Here is a 23751-nt window from a genome sequence, read left to right on the forward strand (position 1 = left end):
CCAGTTATACCAAAACTGGCAGATGCTCTAGTCCCTTTTATGAAATGGCATAGTTTTGCATATCACCTGTATTTACATGTAGGCTATAGTGCGGTGTGCCTCCACATCACTTCATTTGTGTGCGTTCAGCATAGTGCTCGGTGCGGTGTGTGGCAAATTCAAGTTTTGCATTTTAGAATTTTCTGGGATTTTTTTTTCTGAATATTTTTTATCCATATTTGGTTTCATGTGCAAATTTGAAACCTGAAGATATGGAGGGCTGACTGTACATGCAAGTTTGAGAATCACTGCTGTTCCGTATATTCAGGATGATATTGGCACAAGACTGACTAGCTAAATCTAACCTACATTAGAAAAACAGCTTGAATTATTCATACCTCAAAGAACGAAGTCAATTTTATCACTTTTGCATATGAACATCAACATATTTCTTTACATGGTTTTCACCAAAAAGTAAAGAAATGGAACTAAGTAATAATAAAATCTAATGATCTTCTAATTTAATTTTTGGAGGTCTTTTAGGGAGATTTGGATATTTGAATTACAACATTTAAGTATAAATCTCTTCCCATTCTTGGTTCTGTCCAGTGGATTTATATAGACAAGGCTCTCTAGCAGAATGGTGAATAAGGACCACATTTATTAACCTTGGTATGTTTAGGCTTGAGTCCCTGCTGCGATTCTTTATCATTCACAATTGAGACTCTGGGACCCACATTTTCACATGTGCTTGAGCCAGTGGTAGGAGGTGTGTTTGGGGGGAAGAGAAGAGGAGGGAAAATTAAATATAAGTCTGCTTATATTCTGCATGGATAAGGAGTGCCTAAGGCAGGCCCTGGACCTTAAGCAAATGTGTTTGCCTCTTGGGAGAAGGAGGAAAGCAAAGGTATCATGCTCCTGAATAAAGGAAACAAAAGCAAAAGAGTGGACAAGACAGATAAGTCCAGATGCCTAAGTTCAAGAGTAAGCAACCAGCCTGGTTCTTCCTTTTGGGCATAACAACCCCACCTACTGGTGAAGCATGGCCCACTGGATATTCTGCTCTGTCCAGTTAGATTAGCACTCCGTTTTCTTGGGATAAAAGGTGTAAGGGGTGGAGAGAGGCAAGTATTTCTCCCAACCCATTCCAACACCTCATGCAGAACGCACCGGAAATCCTCTTCCACAAGCACACATAGAGCAGAGGAGCCAAGTTTCTACCGCTTTGTTTCTCTAGTGTTTACACATTTGTTGTTATTAAATCTGATAGTGTTTCTGACTGTATTATCTATGAAGCCATGTTGAAAAGACCTAAAACAGTTGAGGTAACTCTTCAAAGGTCAATTCTACAAAGATCTGTACCATGTCTCAGAATTATGAGAATCTGCAGCCAAACAGAGTAACATTTGTAGTCTCAAATCACTGACACCAAATCAAATCTTATAAAAAACACCACTCTTCTGATCCTTTAATCCTTACCTGTCTTTCCAAATTAAGAAATAGAAATTACTTTCACTTTATTTCTTCTCATAGCCCTTGACTCCAGGGGTCTCTAGCCAGTTCCAGACTCAATGTCACAGTGAGAAGTCTGGCTTATATTAAATACAGAGATATAAGATAGAGTTTTCCTATACCATCTTCACCTCCAGCTCTCCTATTCAGCCCTTAAGTTCAACAGGTCCAGGTCATAGCCCTGTTTTCTTATGTATTTCATTATCCCTATTTGTATCATAATGTAATTGCTAGGCTCATCCAGACTCATTTCCCAGAAGAAGAATCAAGTCTAGGAAGTCTATCTTTTTATTTTATTGAACTTATTTGGCATACTCATTGTTTCCCATATGGGCAAATGCATATATAATAGGAAAAAAATACACCTATATTATATATTCTGCTAAATACATAGACATATTTCATAAGACTAGATTTTTAATTGAGGAAAATGTATGACATTGTCAATTAGGACCTTTACCATAAAACTGACTTCGGTTTTCTCTGACAAAGTCGGTACTCAAATCAGTGATAGGTGTATGTGGTGTTTGTGCTCTGCATGCCATATGAACAGTAGGTTCTCCCCCTAGAGTTTTCTGTGTTGGCTGTCATAATTACTGCCTTTTGTGTGTTTGTAGAGACTTCATGCAACTCATAATTTGATGGAATTGTTGGCAGACAAGCACCCAGGGATACCTCCTACTTTGCGAGATGGCAGACTTGAGGAAGAGGTAATTATTATTTTTCATTCTTTCTGTTAAAGAATATTTTTTTCAGACTTCATGCTCCACCTAATTCATATTTCTTAGGGCATACAACATTAAATAAAGGTAATCATGTTTTCCTGATGCTTTTACATTTCTAACTTTGCCGTGATGATTTTGGATGGCAGAGAAAGACAATACTCCATAGTATTTTAGTTCTCTGGTGATCTGCTTGCAGCTATAGGGCAACCACTTGTCATAGACATGGTTGTTGATAGTCAAAGCACAAAATATAAATAAACAACAAATTTAAAAAGACCTTGTTGATCTCATGACACATCTGCAAAAAACATAGTAAAAATAGTACGTTGTATACTTTCGCTACCCTTCTGTTTATTATTTATGACAGTAAATTCACATTTTCAGTGGTATTTCTTATAGAAGTTCCCTCTGCAATGAGTATTGACTCTCTGGAAAGAGTGATATTATAAATTAATTCACTATAAATTGTTAATAAGTTTATTATGCTAATTTGCTCATGGATTTTTGCCTTCTTAAAGGTCAAAGAAAGATGGCAAAGCTTAAATCTAAAGAGTAGTAGATGTGTTTGAAATAGATTGAACCTGTCAGCAGAGCCTGTATTTGAATCAACGAGATACAAAATGAAATTGTTTAAGTATGTACAGCCCTTTCTTAGTGTTAGATGGCAGTCTACATGTTAGAAATTTTCTAGTGAAATTTCATTCCCATTGCAGGCATCTAATCTTTGCATATAACCAGTCACTCTGTTTAACTGCCTTTAGTCACAGGCAACTCTGGGAGATAGTCCAGTCTATTAGCTTTAATGACCAACTATTTATAGCCAATGAATTTTAATAGAAATTAATTGGAAGCTTGTGAGAGGAAATGGAAAAATGCACCATGAGGAGGAAGGTTCATTTCCATGTATTATCTCTTTTGCCTAACTCGCATAGAATGTGAAGGCAGAGTATTTCAATGCTGGACACGATCTAAGAAATCATCAACTTCAACCTCCTCCTTTTGTAAATGAAGTAATGGGAGCCCAGAGCAGTAACGCCTTGTCCAGAGAGGTGTATCTGTGCAGTTAGACCTCATGAAATTGACTTTTTTTTTTAAGTCAAAAGTGGTCTTGTTTTTATCTGGTTTAAAGAATAAATTTTTTCAGTATTTCTATTGCTTGCAAATTATGTGATCCTCCTTAAGTTGAAAAGGAAAGAGTTTTTAGACCCTTGTTGCATTTATCTGCTAGGACTGCCATAATAAAATACCACAGACCGGGAAGGTTAAACAACAGAAATTCATTTCTCACAGTTCTGGAGTCTGGCAGCCTAAGATCCGTCAGCAGCGTTGGTTTCTCCGGAGGACTCCCCTTGGCTGGTACATGGATGCCCTCTCACTGTGTCCTTACCTGGCCTTTCCTTTGTTTGCATCCCTGTTGGCTCTTTTCTTTTAAAGAGACCAGTCATTTTGGGCTAGGGCTTCCCCCTTATGGTCTTATTTAACCACATTTACACATTTAATCATCTCCTTTAAAGGCCCCATCTCCAAATGTGATCACATTGGGGGTTCGGGCTTCACCATATGTACTTTGGGGGAGCACAAGTCAGTCTATAACACCCCTGTTAGTGTATATTCTCAAGTATTATTTCTCAACTGAAGGAAATTCCAAGAAATTGAAATCAATCAGGTAGGGATTCTGAAAGAGATCCTTGTTTCATGTCATAATTTTAAATATTACTCTTTTTCTCCCTTTTTTATTAATTAAAAAGTTGATAAAATTTTGGGAGCAAACCCTTGGGATTTCTTGGATTTTGTGACTTAACAGGTAAAGGTGTTCACTTTAATATATATCTCAGGAATTTCTGTCATGGTTTTTATGTTCTCTACAGTATACTTGTAGAGTTTTATGCTTAAATTCAGTTAAGTACCTTTAAATATATAAGATAACCACATTGTTCTTGAAACACCATATTCAGTTATTTTCTAGACCCGGAGTGAAAGTTTATACTGTTTGCTGTTTTAACACAGGCCAGACAACTGAGGGAGCATTATATGAGCAAGTGTAACACTGAGGTTGCTGAAGCACAGCAAGCTTTGCTGCCTGTGCAGCAGACCATACGTGAGCTCCAAAGAAAGGTATGTCTCCAGAATGACTTTCTTATGTGTGTCTCTACATAGCATTTTGGCTTTTGTTTTGGTATAGGGAGAAACTTGAACTTGTATAGTCATGTTGGAATTCTAAGTCCCTAATATGGTGCCTGTCGCACAATAAAAGTTTATTTGCTGTTAGCAGTGTTTATTAATTGAATGAACAGATGCATAAATGGATCACCTATTTTGAAGTTATTCTTTTTTATTTCTTTTAAGCTATTATGGGTATATTTAACTTATATTTAACTTATAGTTCTTTTACTTTGGGTATATTTAACAAGTTATTTTTTAAAGAAGAAAAAGACTTTCAAAATCTTCTTTTAATCTTAGATGTGTATGTTGCCAAAATTTTTTCTTTTAAGATGTCAGAACATTAGAACCACAGGTATTTTTCTTATTAATACAAGCCATTTGTCATTTCTAAAATTTCCCTCTTATGAAATCGGTAGCAATGTCTAAAGAGGAGGCTACACAAAATACACTCATTTATTTTTTTATATTTACCAGTTACTCCACATTTTATTCTTCCTAATTTCATTAATTATTTAATATTCAGGCATATAATTTGTTAATTGTCATAGACTATTGAGTAGAATCTAGTTCAGTTAGTTGAGTATTAGCATAATGTCTTTATATTAAGAAAGAAACCTGTTACCTGTTCAAATATATGGAGGAAGTACTGAATTTTCATTTTGGTAAAGTATTTTTTAGCACAACTTTATTATACAAGTCTGCACAAGAAATTCTCATTCATCTAGAGTAGTCAGGAAACAGGTGTTCTCTTTAATTATATTATGGAAAAGTTGTACTCACTTAATGTGTATAAAAAATGTATAATTGACTCACCACTATTATAATTCCCTTTAGAGTAGCATTTATTGCTGCCTTTGAATTTTTCAAAGCACCCTTCCAAAGGATAGAAATATAGTGACTACTACAGCAATATTAATTGATCAGCTGTTATCTTTTTTTACAGATTTATTCTAATTCTCCTTGGTGGCTGAATGTGATCCACAGAGCAGTGGAATTCTCTATTGATGAGGAGCTTGTCCAACGAGTGCGAAATGAAATAACCAGCAACTACAAGCAACAGACTAGCAAGCTTTCTATGTCAGAGAAGTAAGAAAATATTAAAAAATAGAATAGCTGTATGAGTAGCCACCCCAAAAATTCAGATCAGTTGTTATTAAGAGGTCCAGTTAAATATAGGAACATATTGTGATTACAAACATCTGGATTTTATATTGTTGAGTACACTTCAAACCAAAATATTAGGTGTAAATCTAAAAGAGAAACCCTTTTTTCTACATACTAGTCACTTAAAAATACTCTTTTTACTGCTTTGTTTTTTTTAATCTGCTTTAAGTATTTTCTTTTTATCTTTGTTGGACAAGGTTTTGAAATAGACTTTGTTTTGGAGAATTTTGTCCTTAGTAAGATATTCATACTTCCCTATAATTCATTCCCTAAATTCTAAGCATCCTAGTGCCACAGTGGCAGGTTTTATATTATAGAGTTACCTGCTCTTTCTTCCCCATCTTTCTTCTCATCAACACTATTCTTCTGGGTCTTTATAGGTAAATTGGATTATTGCTCTAGATATAGAAATGGTGAATAAATTTATTCTAAATCAAAAGTACCCTTAGTGGTCTGACTCAAATGAGTATCTGTCTGATGTGGGAAATTTAGGTGTTGTGGCAGGACTGTTGATTCTAGGTGGGTAGAACAGAGAGAGAATCTTATTGCTTCTCAGATCACATCCCAGCAGAAAATTAGCCTTGGATTAATGTTAGTTTTCAGTGAAAAGTTCATCAAAAGAATATAGGGTTTTTCTTAAGGATTAAACTAAACCTTCTAAAGTTTAGTTTAATGAGAAGACAATACCCATGAATAATTTGAGAAATATGACTATATAAAAACTGAATATAACAAAGTACTAGAATAAGTGGTATTTTTAATAAACTCCATTGACAAGAAGAAATAGATTAGTGTTTTGAAATGTTGGAGAAGCTTCAGGAACAAGAGTGGGCTATTATGAATAATTTGAAGGGAAGGGCATATGGCATTTTAGGAAGGAGAAGAACATACTCTTAATTTAAAAAGCAAACAAATTGTGTTTGTATTTCCCATTTTCTAATTTATTATTTTAGGCTTTCTTTTTCCTTTCATAAATCCATTTACACACATCCATACTTTTCTTAGTCTGTTTTATCCATAGTTTATCAGAATAGTTAAGAGCATTGTTTGGATTTAACTTCTAACTGCTACATAATAATTTTGAAACTTAAATTAATCTGTTAAGCTTTCTCAATAACGTGAGCATAGTACCTATTGAGATTACACAGGAGTCATGCTTGCCAAAATACCTATTATATAGTAAATGCTTAAAATACACACACTCGTACATATATAAAGTCTTGTAACAAGTAACATATCTTTTGGCTAATTTTCTTTCTCCCCAGTGTTCTGTTTATCTTTCATCCTGCTGTCACCTCTCCACATACAGCTAGAATGTCTGTACTCATTCAGCAATAAAAAGAAAGACTATGGCAATCAGGATCTTTCAAAGTCATCTAAGACATACATAGAAGATTTTGAGTACTGTTTTTTAGTTCCTGGGAATAGGAACTATCAGACTTTTTAAAGTAGATAATCCAATGTTATTATTCCTTGCCTAATAGATACCATTAGAATACACTCCTAAGGTAAACTCACTAAAGTGTGACTAGGTAAAATGTTGCAATTTCTCTGTTTAGCAACCATTTTCTAAATGTGAAGAAATTGACCTACTATTTATTTCTTTGTGTTGTGTTTGGTGCTGGTGATGGGAATTAGGTTCCGTGATTGCAGAGGTCTTCAGTTCTTACTAACAACACAAATGGAAGAACTAAATAAATTCCAGAAGCTAGTAAGAGAGGCTGTTAAAAACCTGGAGGGACCTCCATCTCGTAATGTTATTGAGTCTGCAACAATCTGCCACCTCCGACCAATTAGACTTCCTCTCAACTGGTAGGTACTAGGAGAAAGCATTAGATGAAATGGCATCATTCCTTTAGGCCAAATTTCTTCTTTTTTTGTTTGTTTGCTTGCTTTAATCCTTACCCCAAAATTAATTGATTTTTAGAGAGAGTAGAAGGGAGGGGGGGGGAGAGAGAGAGAGAAACATTGATGTGAGAGAGACACTTTGATTGGTGGCCCTCCCGCACATACCCTGACCAGGGCCTAGGATTGAGCCTATATGTGCCTTGACCTGAATCAAATGGGATCCTTTGGTCCTCAGTCCAGTGCTCTATCCACTGATCCACTGATCCAAACCAGCTAGGGCAGGCTACATTTCTCCTGAGAGAAGAAATATGGTTTATATAATAAAAGTTTTTTTTTTTTCATTTGAATTCAGACAGAATTAGAGACATGTATATCATTAATCTAACTTTAAAAAAAAAAACTCTAAAGGATCACATACTGAAAATCTTTTTTTCCCTAAAATAGCATATTTGTTGAAAAGAAAAAGTGAAATACAAAATACTTAGCCTTTCGTAGAAATTACCTGATTGCTGGTTGTGTTTGTGAATATTTTACTGACAGTTTCTTCTTTTCCAGCTGTGTCTTTTGTAAGGCTGATGAATTGTTCACAGAGTATGAATCAAAGCTATTTTCTCACACGTAAGTTCTTGATTATTTCCCATCAGGAAAATGAGACATTTATAAGACTTGATGTTTTAAATTAGAAGACTATATTTTTCTTATAGTAATCTTTCTTATATTTTTTTCTCTTATTAAAGCAATTCAATAAACTTTGGCATTTGATTATTTAGCATACTCAGTTTCATCTGTGCAGAAGTTTACTCCCAAATGCTCATGTCATATAGTAATGTCTAATTGAGAGATAGTTTAGGGGAGTAACAGACTCTGGAGTCCAAAAGATTTCAACTCAAATCCCTGCCCACTATTGTGGGCAAATTACTTCTCTAAGCCTAAGTATCCTCATTTATGAAATACATATAATAATAGCACTAGAGGAGAACCAAGATGGCGGCATAAGGTATAAACCTGTGCGTGCTGCCTCCCACAACAACATTGAAACTAAAACTATAAGACAAAACAGCTATCATCCAGAACCACAGGAAAGCTGGCCGAGTGGAAGTTCTACAACTAGAAGGAAAGAAAGAAGCGCATTGAGACCGGGTAGGAGGTGCAGAGGTGCCAAGAACAGAGGTACAAAGGCGCGCACGAAGCGGGCTGCACCTGGATGCGCGGTTTTTTTTCAATTGGAAGGAGGTACAAGCTCTCGAATGCACTGAGCTCGTTTAAGGCGAGGTTCTGGGGTCCCAGACTCCTATGGGAGAAACTGGACTGTCTTTCAGTGGTTTGGAAAGTGCAGGTGGCTTTCTTGCAGAGCTGCTTGCAGGGATCATTGTTGCTGTGGGGGCGCGGGGCTGCAGAGACGCGGAGATGTGGAGACGCTGATGACAGCCATTGCTGTTTGCTCTGTCCTGGTGATTCTCTGAGACCCCGCCCCACTCAAATTACATCCCCTCCCAAGCTGTGCTCAGCGGCGCAAAGGAATCACCTCAGCTTTTGCAGCCTAATCTAATTGCAGCTGGGTCAGAGAGCTCCAAAACTTCCAAATCCCAAACAAAAAGGAGAAACCTGCTGATATCACTGTAGCTCCTGCTGGGTGGACTCACACAGTGGTTGACTTGGAGATCCAGGAGCCAGGGTACCCCTGGTCAGATACCAGATTTCAACTCCTCACATCCATAAGGGACACACTCAAGAGGCAGACTCAGTGAGCACCAAAGCCCCACTGAAGCAAGTCCTGCCCCATAAGGGTGTCTCCAGCACAGCAGTTCTTCTTATAGGCACAGTGGGTCCTCGCAGTCAGCCAAAAATGCGAAGACAAAGAAACATGTCACAAATGAAAGAAATGGAGGAAAGCAAACTAATGGAGGACATAGAATTCAGAACCACAGTTATAAGATTACTCAAGAATCTTCTACGAACCTCCGAGGAACTTAGTGAGACCTTCAAGGATCTTTTTTTTTTAATATATTTCTTTATTGATTTCAGAGAGGAAGGAAGAGGGAGAGAGAGATAGAAACATCAATGATATGAGAGAATCATTGATTGGCCGCCTTCTGCATGTCCCCTACTGGGGATCAAGCCCGCACCCGGGCATGTGCCCATGGCCGGAATCGAACCTGGGACCCTTCAGTCCACAGGCCAATGCTCTATCCACTGAGCCAAACCGGCTAGGGCGACCTTCAAGGATCTTAATGAGAATGCCAAAAATATGGAAAAGGACCAGTCAGAAATTAAACATACACTGACTGAAATAAAGAATAATATACAGAGATCCAACAGCAGACAAGAGGATCCCAAGAATCAAGTCAAAGATTTGAAATATGAAGAAGCAAAAAAACACATCCGGAAAAGCAAAACGAAAAAAGAATCCAAAAATATGAAGATAGTGTAATGAGCCTCTGGGACAACTTCAAACGTACCAACATCTGAATTATCGGGGTGCCAGAAGAAGAGAGAGAGCAAGATACTGAAAGCCTATTAGAAGAAGTCATGACAGAAAACTTCCCCTACCTGATGAAAGAAATAGACTTACAAGTCCAGGAAGTGAAGAGAACCCCAAACAAGAGGAATCCAAAGAGGACCACACCAAGACACATTATAATTAAAATGCCAAGGGCTAAAGACAAAGAGAGAATCTTAAAAGCAGCAAGAGAAAAACAGTTACCTACAAGGGAGTACCCATACGACTGTCAGCTGATTTCTCAACAGAAACCATGCAGGCCAGAAGGGAGTGGCAAGAAATATTCAAAGTGATGAATAGCAAGAGCCTACAACCAAGATTACTCTACCCAGCAAAGCTATCATGTAGAATTGAAGGTCAGATCAAGAGCTTCACAGACAAGAAAAAGCTAAAGGAGTTCATCACCACCAAACCAGGATTATATGAAATGCTGAAGGATATTCTTTAAGAAGAGGAAGAAGAAAAAGGTAAAGATAAAATCTATGAACAATAAAAGTGACAACAAATAAATACCTATCAACAAGTGAACCTAAAAATTAAGTCAGAATAAACTGGTGAATATAATAGGGGCATAGAAAGGGAATGAACTGACAATTCTTAGGGGGAAGGGGGGGGGTGCGGGATGAGATTGGACAAAAATCTTCCACCTATGGATGAGGACAGTGGCAGGGGGTGGGGTGGGAACCAGGTGGAGGGGAGCTATGGGGAAAAAAAGAGGAACATCCGTAATCTGAACAATAAAGATTTATTAATTTAAAAAAATAATAGCACTACTTCGCTGAGTTGTTTTATATATTCAATAGGAAAATGCACATAATTGCTTAGCAGAGTGTTTGATACATGGTTAGTGTCCTATATAATGTTAGCTCTCATTATTAATATACTTTCTCCAACACAGATTTGAAATCTTCATCCTGTGTAAGGAATTAAGCTACGTAGTAAGTGCAATAGCCATAGTATTAGCAAAATTATTTCTCTTACAAAAATGGAAATAGACAAAAGTCTAAGTTCTGATTGCCTCAAAAGAGAGTGGTTGACAGTGTACTTTTAGAATATCTTACGTTTTGGTGGGTTTTTTTGGTATGGTTGATAGTAGTTTGTTTTTTTATATTGTTTTAATTCTGAGAGTAAGATTTCAGCCTGGAATTTATAGCCATTTATTATGCCAGATGGTTCTCAAATAACACTGATCAAATTTATGAAGCCTCAGCTTTTCAGAGTTGCTGTGATTTCAATGACTTGCAAGCATGATCTTGTAGACGTGACATTAAAAATTGTTGAAATTTTCGTTACTGACCTTGTTTCCCATACTGGCTCTGCCAATATGAATTTACAGTGCTTTTTACCCACTGAACAGTTATTTTGTTCTCATATGTCTTCAGAGTCAAAGGCCAGACTGCAATATTTGAGGAGATGATAGAAGATGAAGAAGGCCTGGTGGATGATCGAGCACCTACCACCAACCGGGGTCTATGGGCAATAAGTGAGACAGAGCGATCTATGAAAGCTCTACTATCATTTGCAAAATCACATAGATTTGACATTGAATTCATTGATGAAGGAAGTACTTCAATGGATCTCTTTGAAGCTTGGAAAAAGGAATATAAGGTCCAGTATTTTAAAACTTCTTCCAATATTAAAAGTTCTCCATTACATTAATTTTAATTACTACTTTTCTTTTTCTCTCTTTAGTTTTTAAAAATCTGCTTAGAGACTTAGGTGTTATAATTTCTCTTTCCCTAAAATGTTGTGATTGTAATGATGAAAAATAAAAATAATCATACTGAATAATTAAGTAACTTCTATTTATTAAGTTACTAAAAGAATATCATTATTAAAATAAAAATATATGAAACCTTTTATTTAGCTGTGAAGATGATCATTCTTCTGTTCTTAGCTTGATCTTACACAGCTAATTTGTGAAATTAGAGTAGGGATTTTTTTCATTTTTTATTTATTTTTTGCTCTGTGAGTAAAACCAACCATCAACAACCTTAAATGAAGATTGGAGAACATAGTAAATATTTCTCAATAGGTGAGACTGGAAACCATTGCTATTTATAATGCACAAAGTGACCTTTCATATTAATACTTTAGTAATTTCCTCATGTTGTAACTCTGACCTTGAGATGAGATTCTAGAATTCATTAATTTTTTATTTGTATTTGGATTTGTTAATCTGTTATCCTACTTTGCAGATGAGATGGGTAAGGCCATGAAAGAAGTGTTTTATTTATAATTCTGTTTAACATCTTTTTTTAATCTAAAGTTCTTGCCTTTTAAAGCAGGATAAAAAGTATCAAGAAAAAGAAGGCATGCTATCTGTCTATTATATCAGATCATATATTTGATAAATTGGGAAAGTTATTTTTAGAGTATAGAAATCATTGGCTCATAATCATTTTTTTTCTTTCACATTACTATTTTAATGTACAAGCACGTTAACACAGTTAATTACGGCAAGCCATGGAGGAAGATAGTACTGTGTTATGTCCACTTAGCTCTACATTCTTCCTTTAGGTTCTGTTTGGCCACTTGCTCTGTGTCAGAGGAATGCTTATCCTGTAATTCTCCCAAAACTTTGTACCTTTTTTCTCCATAACATTGCAGACTAAACCCTCTTCAAAGTGTAATGTTAGTGAAGAAAGTTTTATAATGGTTGATATCACTTCTATCAATTTCAGAAATATCCAGGTTATTAAGGATGTGGAGATTAGTATATGTCAATGAAAAATATGGAATAATAAGTCCAACCCAGAATAATGGTTACCCCATGGGAGGGGGGTGGGGTTTGAAGGAAAAATATGTGAGGAAAGAGTGAGATAGTTAAGAAGGAACACAAAGGCTTTCTAAGAATTTAGTATTGTTCTCTTTAGTAATTGGATGATAGGACTCACTTGTGTATTTTCGTACTCTCGTTTTCATATGTACATATTATTTTAAATGTGAAATCTTTTATAATACAATATTTCTTTAAAAAATAAAGTAGAGATTTCACCAGCCTAGTATTAAGCTATACAGATCTTTGGTTCTACCAAGGAATCGGATATTCTCCTAAGAATCTAGAGAGGCAATACTCTGCAGTGTCCTATGGAGATTTCCAGTTGTACTTTCTCTTCCTAAAAAGAATTGCTTGTACCTTAGACACTTAATGAAAATTTCAGTGTCATAAGACCTCACTGAAGACTTGACCAAGACACATCTTGGTGGTTTTAACCACTTTTAATTATGTGCTTTACCAATGTCTTTGTCTTTTCTGTTCCTCCAGTTGCTTCATGAGTACTGGATGGCTCTGAGGAATCGTGTATCTGCTGTTGATGAACTGGCAATGGCTACAGAACGTCTAAGAATTCGTCATCCTAGGGAGCCAAAGCCCAATCCACCTGTTCTTCACATCATTGAACCACATGAGGTAATTTGCAAGTAAACCACAGAAAAGAGCACAGCAAATAGATAGTACAAAAATCCAAGATTCATAGAGGAGAGAGAGTCAGGACAATGATCTCTACAGTTAGTATGTGTTTAATCTCTTCTCTGATCCATATGAAGTTATTTGATTATGTAGGTCAGAAATGTTCAAAGTTGAGCGATTTCACATCTAATACTTGCTTTAAATTCACCATTTCGGTTCATTTGTTTCTCTCCAGATTGCAGATCCACCTATTTTTGAACACCTTCTATTTGATACAACCTAAAGATATTCTTGGTCAGTTTTCAGACATGTGTCCTATTACGTCAGCTTTTTCAGAACTAGAAAAGTCTTCCCTAAGAAAACCAAAAACATCTTTTGCAGTATTTTCCTTTGCTAACGATGAACACATATTGACAACTTATCTGCTAATAAATCTCTTTTTATATCTCATTATTAAAAAATAACTTCAACATTTTCTATATTAAAAATATCATTTTCTTTATAATGTACTTGTATTCCTTGTGTATGCTAAATCTTTTAAATCTTTTTCTTTCCATAAAGCTTAGAGACTGTAACTCAGAAAAATTGGTAATATTCATTACACACTATCTTAACTTTTTTTTCAGTGATATATCCATTTATTTTTCTTTTACAAATAAAAAAAAATTTCTATCTCATTCATGATTGAACACATATTTTGCTTTAAAATTAATAGTCACAATTGAAGAAACAATTGATTGTCTAATCAAGTGGCTAAGCTCTTGAATCATAAGGCCTCAACAAATGTTTCATCTTACTGTTCTCATTGGATAATAAGACCTTCCGTTTTGATCATTCCTGGTAAATAGAAAATTTCTTTTTCTAGTGGATTCCACTTGCCAAACAGTCATGACAGATGGTTAACATGGTAGCTACTGCTTTCAGGGGATTCTATCAGATGAATCTTCATTTCCAGTGGAAAGCTGTTGGCAACTTTTAGGAAAAGTCCATCCGTCAGGACTTCTCTGTCATGGCTGCCAGGCTGCTGGATATGATATTCCTGAAATTGCATGGATATTCTTTGCATCATTTTTAAATATTCCTGTAAGCAATGTTCTGAATAGGTAGTCTCTTCATGTTTTACTTCTTTTGTTGTGAAGTCTTTCACACAAGTCCAAAAAGCAAGTTTCTGTAAGTTTATTGTAGGTTCCAAGAAATTCTTGAAACTGTTTTATCTAATCAGATTCTAGCATTTGTGCAGCCATATTTTTTGGTACCTTTATTAGTCACTTTTTCTGATGCATGAGTTTCCTTTCTGTTCTGGAAAAGTAGTTGTCCAACATTTGCTTGAATGTCTCCAGTGAGGCCTGATTTCTTATGTAAGCACAGAATCTCATTTCGACAACAGTATGAGGCTGGGGGGACTGAGCTGCCAGTCAGGTATGGGGGCGGACGGTTGGGGTCAGGTGGGTGCTGCAGTTGCTGGATGCAAAAGAGCTCACTTAACTTTTGAAATAGAAGTCTCAGCAAGTGTTTTTTGTGTTGTTCTTTTAACAAATTCATCTTGTTTTTATATTACTGTTTTGTCTATTGTATTCTACTGAGGAGGCCATAGAGAGGATGGGGGCATTGAGATTTTGCTCTGGATTTCTTAAAATCACTCTGGCCAGAGTAACATATTATTTCATTTTTCTTTTTTTTCCCAATATATTTTATTGATTTTTTACAGAGAGGAAGGGAGAGGGATAGAGAGTTAGAAACATCGATGAGAGAGAAACATCGATCAGCTGCCTCCTGCACACTCCCTACTGGGGATGTGCCCGCAACCAAGGTACATGCCCTTGACCGGAATTGAACCTGGGACCCTTGAGTCCTCAGGCCAACACTCTATCTGCTGAGCCAAACCAGTTAGGGCTCATTTTTCTTTATCCATGGATGTACTACTGAAAAATGATACACAGATAGAATTTGGGTTGATTTTTTTTTTTTATGTCTGACTTCAAGTGTATAGAAAAGTTTCCTATTTAAAACTTTGACATTGAGTTTTAAGCAAAAAATATATACATTTATTTTTGAAATATTGTCTATTATCCATTTTGCACATTTGAGTTTTCTCATGTAAATGAGTTTTCTTAAAAGAGGACATATTTGTATTGAGGGAGAATTATGCCTTTTTAATATAATTTTGCCACCATTCTGAGAGAGAATAAAGTTATTTTGTTTTGTTTTTCAGGTGGAGCAAAATCGGATAAAACTACTAAATGATAAAACTGTTGCTACATCACAGCTTCAGAAAAAACTTGGGCAGCTTCTCTACCTAAATAACTTGGAGAAGGTATTGTTTTAAAATATGCTACTTTTTTCCATGCTATGTTATCAATAAACCACTTTAGTGACTCCATTTAAACTATTAGTCCCATAATTAATTGTACAGGGGTTTTTTTAATCAGTGTTTTATTTGTTGTTAGATATATGAGTCTGAATACTAGCTATGTCTACAATAGCTACACACGTCACAAATGAAGATGATGATCTATAGAAAATATGTTACATAGATAATATAAAGGTATGCACTATATAGTATAGGACAATAGTTATGTCCAACAAAAATTACATTTATATAAATTATAGGTTATTGTCATGACATGATTAAATATTTTAAATGGTTATTCTTGTGAATAAATGAGATGAGAAAATGCTCATGTTAGAAAGTTGAGGAAAAAAATAACTAAAATTATAAATGGAATATAATCCCAATTTTTGTGATTATGTTTATTTGAAATAAATAAAAGATAATGAATTTAACAAATTTTTTAAATAATTAATTTTTCTGGCACTCAACAAATATTTATTAAGCATCCACTATGTACATACATTGTACCAGAAGTTTGAGATAGACAGACTTGGTCCCTGGCCTCAAGGGATTTTGAGTAATTTGATGTGGACATATCATAGGCACTAGATCAAGTAGTGATTAATAAGATGTTAGTGATTCAGCCAAACTTGACAGATTAGATGTAAATAAATGACTTAGAGCAGAATGGCCTGCATTTAAGATGCTACAGAAATTTGAATATTAACATGTTATGTTGTCAAACAGCTGTTTTCAATGTCAGGTACTGGTTAAGTGGACTCCAAAGCATTTAAAGAGTCTACTACTTTTATAAAGAGTCTACTACTTGTTGAGGAATTCTACTTCTTTATAGGAGAAGCAGGTAATGATGAGCCATCATTTACAGTAGCCAAGATGTGAAAACAACCTAAGTGTCTACTGAGAGATGAATAGATAAAGAAGGTGGAATAATATTCAGCTATAAAAAAGAATGAATTCTTGCCATTTGCAACAGCATGGATGGACCTTGTAGGCATTATGCTAAGTGAAATAAGACAAAGATAAATACCATATGATCTCTGTTTTATGTGGAATCTAATCTATAATAATAAAAGCATAATATGCTAATTAGACCAGACAGCCAAACGACCTTCTAGACGTCCTTCCAGACGAAGCCGTAGTGGCGGGGGCCGAGGCAGAGGCGGTTACGGGAGATCAGGCAGGCAGGCAAGTGGTTAGGGACAATCAGGCAGGCAGGCGAGTGGTTAGGGGCAATCAAGCAGACAGGCAGAGGTGTTTAGGGACGATCAGGCAGGCAGGCAGAGTGGTTAGGGGTGATCAGGCAGGCAGGAAGAGTGATTAGGGGTGATCAGGCAGGCAGGCAGACTGATTAGGGGCGATCAGGCAGGCAGGAGAGCAGTTAGGGGCATCAGGCAGGCAGACAGACAAGCAGTTAGGAGACAGTGGTCCCGGATTGCAAGAGGGATGTCCGACTGTGGGATTGGGCCTAAACTGGCAATTGGACATCCCCCGAACGGTCCCGTATTGCAAGAGGGTGCAGGCCGGGCTGAGGAACCCCCTGTCCCCAGTGTATGAATTTCGTGCACTGGGCCTCTAGTAAAAAATAAAAAGCACACAACATTAAGCTCGTAGGTACAGACAACCAACGGTTGCCAGAGATGGTGGTTGTGGAGGTGGGTGAAATGAATGGGTGATAGGAGTCAAAAGATACAGACTTTGAGTTATAAAATAAATAAAGCTTGGGGATATAATGTCAGCATAGTGACTATATTTAATACTGTATTGTATATTTGAGAGTTGCTAAGAGAGTCAAGGATAATCAATAGCAATGACTTATAAAAAACTATTTGGTTAGTGAAACCACAGACTTAAAAACTTTGTAATCCTTTATGTTTTCTTCAGTTTGAAAACCTGCCCATTTGATGACTTTTCTGAAGCTCTTTTAATTTTTAAAAATAGTTTTAAGGAGATTTTGAAAAGCTTTTATACTTCAACATAATTCCCAGGTATAATTAGGTCTCAGATCAGTAATATTTCTAATATCTAGTTATTTGCTTTGCCTTAATGAGATTAGAAAAAGGATACTGAGAAGAAACCAATATTAATAAGGAGTTATGGAAATAAATGCTGCCTCTTCCTATGTTTGTGAGCCATGCTAAGCGGACATGCAGAATATATCATTTCTTTGTAACAAAACCTAGCTTGAAAATATAATCTATGAATTTAGCTAATTATATCATACTAGAGGCCCGGTGCACAAAAATTTGTGCACTTGGGGGAAACGGGGGGGCCCTCAGCCCAGCCTGTGCCCTCTCGCAGTCTGGGACCCCTCAGGGGATGACCACCTGCTGGCTTAGGCCCGCTCCCCAGGGGATTGGGCCTAAGATGGCAATCAGACATCCCTCTGGCAGCCCGGCAGCCCTCAGGGGATGTCCACTTGCCAGCAGGGAGCGGGCCTAAACTGCAGTCGGACATCCTTAGCGCTGCTGAGGAGGCAGGAGAGGCTCCCACCTCCACCGCTGTACTGGCAGCCATCAGCCTGGCTTGTGGTTGAGCAGAGCTCCTCCCATGTGAGAGCACCCTGACCACCAGAGGGCAGCTCCTGCATTGAGCGTCTGCTCCCTGGTGGTCAGTGTGTGTCATAGTGACCAGTCATTCCCAGTCTTTCTGCTGTTAGGGTCAGTTTGCATATTATCCTTTTACTATATAGGATAGAGGCCTGGTGCACGGGTGGGGGCCAGCTGGTTTGCCCTGAAGGGTGTCCCGGATCAGGGTGGGGGTCCCCACTGGGGTGCCTGGCCAGTCTGGGTGAGGGGCTGAGGGCCGTTTTCAGGCTGGCGGGTGACTGAAGCTCCCAACCTCTCCTTTTTTTCTTTTTTTTTTTTAATCTGGGATTTATTTACCTTCTATGGCTATCACTGGAACTGAGAGCCGGCTTTAGCTCTGAGGCTCGGCTCCAGCTCTGAGACCTCGGCTGCTGAAAGCAGGTATCTGGGTTTGTTTGGCTTCTATAATTGAAACACTGTTGCAGCTCCAGCTCTGAGGCCCGGCTGGCTGAAAGCAGGTTTCTGGGGTTTGTTTAGCTTCTATAATTGCAACATTGTTTCTTAGAGTGCAGCTCAGAGGCCGGCAGCAGCAGGCTGGGAACCTTGGCTTCCGCCATCACTGTAGCAAGCAAGCCTCCTGTTGGCTTCAGCTGACTGGCTGCTGGCCGCCATGTTGGTTGGCAGTTATTTTGCATATCACCCTGATTAGCCAATGGGAAGGGTAGTGGAGGTACGGTTAATTACCATGTTTGTCTATTATTAGATAGGATTGTTCTTTTCATTTTGCCTTCTATGATAATCACAACTACAGTAATATGATAACTTTAACAAACTATAATAAAAATTGTTTCCATTTTTTGTTCACTTATTTAGTAAATGTGATTTGTAAATCCAGGAATGATAGTAGTAGTAATAAAATATAAATTATCAGGTCATCATATTCATCAGGTTATTAAAATTGCAATTGCCAGAATTTACTTCCATAAATGAGTTGTATTTGTATCAGGTTTTCAAATATAACCAATATATTTTTGAATTCTTCTCTTTTGGATAGTCTCAAGACAAGACGTCAGGAGGTATTAATCCAGAACCTTGTCCAATCTGTGCTCGGCAGCTGGGAAAACAGGTGAAATTATAATAAACATCACTTGCATTTATAAAACACTTCAGTTTTCAAAGGCATTGCTATTTGTCTGTTTATGCCATTTCAGTCAACTTTCTGTCACTACTAATGTTCTGGTGCCTGATGACTCTGGCTTCTCCTCCATTGTAGATATGTTTTGCTCTTCTCTTCTCCTTGTCCATTTGAGCTCTCACAGTCTGCACAAGTCCCCTCAAGTAAAGGAAGTGCCCTTCATTCCCCGTGGCACTAAAGGTGCACAGGGTACAGAACAGTACTGCTCTGTCTACAAAAATGCCACTGAGTCATTTTCCTGCAGCCCCCGCTTCTGGGGACCCTGACCCAGGCCTTGACAGCAGAGGTGCACCTAGAGAGTGTCATGAACTGCGTCACCCAGGAAAACCCAAATAACCCTTTCCCTTTCCCAGTCAGTGTTTTTAAACCGAGCTTATATATCACATTTTCTCTACCTTTAGTGTGGCTTCTTTTCCAAGAGGCTTTTTAGTTCATCCTGCAAAGTACCTAGGGAAGGCCCAGCCACACACCATTTTTCCATTCAAGTACAGGCACATCATAGCTTAGGGTTTAGGAGCCCGTCACTCCTAGCACCATTCTGTTTTTATTATTGTTGGTGGTTTTTATCAGGTGGAAAGTTTAAATAATTAACACAAGATGTCAGAACTTTTAGAACTGACACCTCGATTAAATCTAATGCTCTTCTACACCCCCCCAACCCCTGCCAAAAAGGGGAGAAATCCCCATAATATGCTCCAGAAAAGTTATTGCGTCTTTCTTAAAATGTGATAAGGGGGGTTTCAAAAATATATTTTTGTTTGTTTATTTAGTAATTTTTAATGTATCCCAGAACCACTTTTAAAATATCTGAGATACTAGTCCATCTTATTTCCTATATAATAAATGCTTTAACATGGGAAAATGTAAATGTATTTAAAAGTTGTATGGACTATTTTGAGTGTGATATTGCCTCCAAATTAATGCTGTTCTTAGTCCATGTATTATATCTGCCATTAGAGTGCTGAAGGGGTAAATTCACATTCTTCCTAAATACTGAAATGAGAACATCACCTTCTTACAAATAACAGTGACTAGCTGACTATTGTGCTCACTGTTAGGGTGAGCAGAACTAAACGCTATGAAAGCTTACTCTGACTAGACTTAAAAAATCATTCACTTAAATGTACAGCTTAGTTTTTATGACTTAAAGAATACTCATATCGTGAAGTATTTAGGCAGTGCAATGATGACTTCTCCTCTTCATATACGTATACATTGGAAGGGATCTTCGGTAGTAAGTCCCTGAGCATGTTCTGTGTTTTCTTTTCCAGTGGGCAGTCCTGACCTGTGGGCACTGTTTCTGTAATGAATGCGTCTCCATTATTATCGAACAGTACAGCGTGGGCTCCCACAGAAGCTCCATTAAGTGTGCCATCTGCCGCCAGAACACGTCTCACAAAGAAATCTCGTATGTCTTCACCTCGGAGAAAGCCAGCCAGGAAGAGGACATCCCTGTGAAGGTGAAGTAGATTAAGAACATGTAGAGGAGTAGTCAGGGCAATGAGAAAATCAAAATCAGTAGGAACCACTGTTGTCTGTCTGTGGACACACTGCCTGAAAGCCTCAGCTTCACCATCTACCCTCTCCTGTGAGAAGAGCACAAGAACACTCCCTCCATCATAGTCAGCAATAGGCATGCCCACTGTGGCCAAAAAGTGCCTTCTTAGAATTCCACTTCCCTGTTATTTTCTATAGTATTTCTGTCTACTACAAATAGTGCTCTGGTTACATTAGAGATTTATTTAAAGAAAGCTTTTTTCCTCATTCTTTCATTTAGCCCTGAATATCAGGGAAAAAGGATATTCCCAACCATGTTGAAGGAGCAAGTAGACTGGTTACTGAAGTTAGTGGTCTTTCAGGGTGCAGCCTTAACTTGGCTTTATTTCTCTAATTTTTTTTCCCATGCTTTATTCCAAATTTTTTTGTTGTTGTTAATCCTCACCCAAGGATACTTTTCCATTGATATTTTAGAGAGAGTGGAAGAGAGAGGGAAAGACAGAGAGATACATTGATGTGAGAGAAACACATCAATTGGTTGCCTCCTACACATGCCCTGGTCAGGGCTCCGGCCAGGGAGGAGCCTGCAACCCAAGTATGTGCCCTTGACCGAATCAAACCCAGGACCTTTTAGTGCTCAGCCAACTCTCTATCCACTGAGTCAAATCAGGTAGGGCTTCATTCCAAACTTTAAGAAAGTGGCCATAATATGAAATCCAAACAGGATCTGTAATTTATTCAGGAAAGGCCTGTACTAGACTTTTTGTTCTTTGTATTTCTTAAACGTGATTTGTTTTTCCCCTAACTAAGCTTAGATGAAGGACAAATAAATACATGAATGTAGTATGGGATGTTGACCAGAAGAACTAGCCGAGAGAGTGGTGGCACATGCTCTTAAGCAAGAGGTGATATAATCTTTTTCCTTAATTCCTTCTCCTTCTGGGTCCTTGAAGTTCTCTTCTCGCTATGTTTAAGGATTGTATTTTGGGGTAGAATTAACTACCCCACTTAGGCAGTCTCAGTTAAGATGTTAGAATATTAGGCAGTTGTTAGGATGCCCCCTCCCAAGGAAACTATAGTTGAATTAAAAAATATCTAATTGCTCTTTATTCCTACTGTTACTTGAGTAAAACCTGAAAATATCAGTTACATTGCTGTCTAGAAAATAGTAGCGAACATTTGGAGAGACCAGTTTAGGAGGCTACAGCAATAGTGATGATGTCTTTGATTACATTGGTGGCAGTGGAGATGGTAAAAAGTGGATATATTAAGAGATATTTAGAGTAAAGTTGATTAGCAAAACAGAATGTTGTAGGGGCTGATGATGAAGATTTCAGAGGTGACTCCCTGGTTTGTGATGTGAAAAAGTCAGGAAGATATGGTGCAGTTACTATATTAAGGTATTTGGAAGAGGAGTACATTTAGACATACTATCTTTGAAGTGCCTAAGACATTCGATTAGAACTATCTGGCAAAGTGTTAATATGTGGAGCTGGAGATTTAAAAAGTCAGTCATTGGCTTCAGAGATCTTTGCAGCCATGAGAGAACATGAGATGACCTAAGGAAAGGAACATAGAAGTTAGCTTCTAATCAGGTCCTACAGACTCCATAGCTGGTGAAGGTGGAAAAAGGGAGCAGGCTAAGAAAGGAGACCTAGCAGGAGAACTGCAGACAGCACTCCAGGCGAGTGTGCTGTCAACAGAGGCCCCAGGAACACTCTGCTTCAATAAGGAGGAGACTGTCAGCACTGCCCAAATAATAGGTAGAGGTTCGGCTATCAAGCAAACAAGCTGTAAGATTAGATGTTCTTAGCAAGGAATAGGCGATCTTCTTTAGTCATTTTCAGATAGGACAGTTTTCAGTACTCCAGATGTGGCTGGAGAAGTGGGTGACCCAAGTGAGGTGAAGAAAAAAGGGTTCTAGAAGATGAAGCGGTGTGACCCAGATGTTGAATGGGTTGTCCTCGTGCATAATATCTAGCGTGGTTATGCTTTATTCTACTCACCACACAAAGAACTGCTTTCCTTCTCTGTCCCCCTCTCCTCCTTTCTTTCCACTCCTATAATTCTCCTTTTTCTTCTCATAAAAATGGTCTTTCTTAGCTCTTTCTTCTTTTTCTTCTGTCTATTCCTCTGGCCTCAGGCATCCCAAGGGCTACAGATGGCATTCCTGCCTAAGAAGGGCTGCTGACTCTTAGATGAAAGCATTCACAGTACAGGGAGCAGCAGAACTGCTGTGTCAGGCCTAATGCGCTGAGGTTTAGGAAGTGATCACTCTAGCTACGAGTAAACAGTACAGCTTCTGTGAAACTGAGTCATTGAACCCATCAAACCTAACACCTGTTTATCCTATGGCAGCTTTCCTAGAACCCAGGAAAGAGACTAAGACAGTTCCATTTGTTGTCCTGTTGGGACAGGGGTATCAGTGTACAGCTGTGTTCATTGTGCTCTGATTTCTTCCTGTCTTTCATGGGTTTTGATGAACACATGAGTTAATTAAAGCATCTTGTAAAAAATTATAATACTACAGAATTTACTAAAGTTAATTTATCTTTTGTTATAGATACACATATTTGCATTTCTTTTTTATTAAATATATGACTGAATATTGTACCTATTATGCAAGCAAATTGTATCCCTCTTTCACATTCCCACCTTGCTTCTTGCTGCCTTTTCTGTCACCATTTGTATCTGTCACTTCTGCCTTCTGCTGCCTGTTCCCTTTTCTTAACTTCTGTCACATGTCTGCCCTGGTGTCTGCCACTTCGCCTTGAAGCATCTGCTTATTGTTGTCTCAGACTCCCACTGGACTCTTCTGACTTTCTAAAACTCTCCCACGAAATGCTCACATCGTCTAACCTGGAGTTGAGGATGTGAT

The 23751-nt window shown here is 37.7% G+C and overlaps 1 protein-coding gene across 12 annotated transcripts in view; it reads left to right on the forward strand.

Annotated features, from left to right (window-relative positions):
- The window catches only part of SHPRH (SNF2 histone linker PHD RING helicase), a 66747-nt gene that overhangs the window by 30301 nt on the left and 12695 nt on the right, over positions 1 to 23751 (forward strand). For 8 of the 12 annotated variants that reach the window (XR_002828118.1, XM_023750163.1, XM_014451826.2 and 5 more), the window contains 10 exons: positions 2109 to 2201; positions 4224 to 4331; positions 5323 to 5465; positions 7182 to 7355; positions 7947 to 8009; positions 11274 to 11499; positions 13160 to 13303; positions 15516 to 15617; positions 19236 to 19307; positions 20648 to 20836. Coding sequence is in view for 8 of the 12 variants with exons in the window: in XM_023750163.1 (XP_023605931.1) it covers positions 2109 to 2201; positions 4224 to 4331; positions 5323 to 5465; positions 7182 to 7355; positions 7947 to 8009; positions 11274 to 11499; positions 13160 to 13303; positions 15516 to 15617; positions 19236 to 19307; positions 20648 to 20836 (1314 nt within the window). In the remaining 4 variants the exon portion in view is untranslated. Of the gene's footprint in view, positions 1 to 2108; positions 2202 to 4223; positions 4332 to 5322; positions 5466 to 7181; positions 7356 to 7946; positions 8010 to 11273; positions 11500 to 13159; positions 13304 to 13538; positions 13791 to 15515; positions 15618 to 19235; positions 19308 to 20647; positions 20837 to 21683; positions 21779 to 23751 lie in introns of those variants that run through there. The other 4 variants (XR_002828120.1, XR_002828119.1, XR_002828121.1 and 1 more) reach the window with 4 other exon arrangements.

The sequence above is a fragment of the Myotis lucifugus genome, unplaced genomic scaffold (genome assembly GCF_000147115.1).
Source record: "Myotis lucifugus unplaced genomic scaffold, Myoluc2.0 scaffold_11, whole genome shotgun sequence".
Classification (NCBI taxonomy): domain Eukaryota; kingdom Metazoa; phylum Chordata; class Mammalia; order Chiroptera; family Vespertilionidae; genus Myotis; species Myotis lucifugus.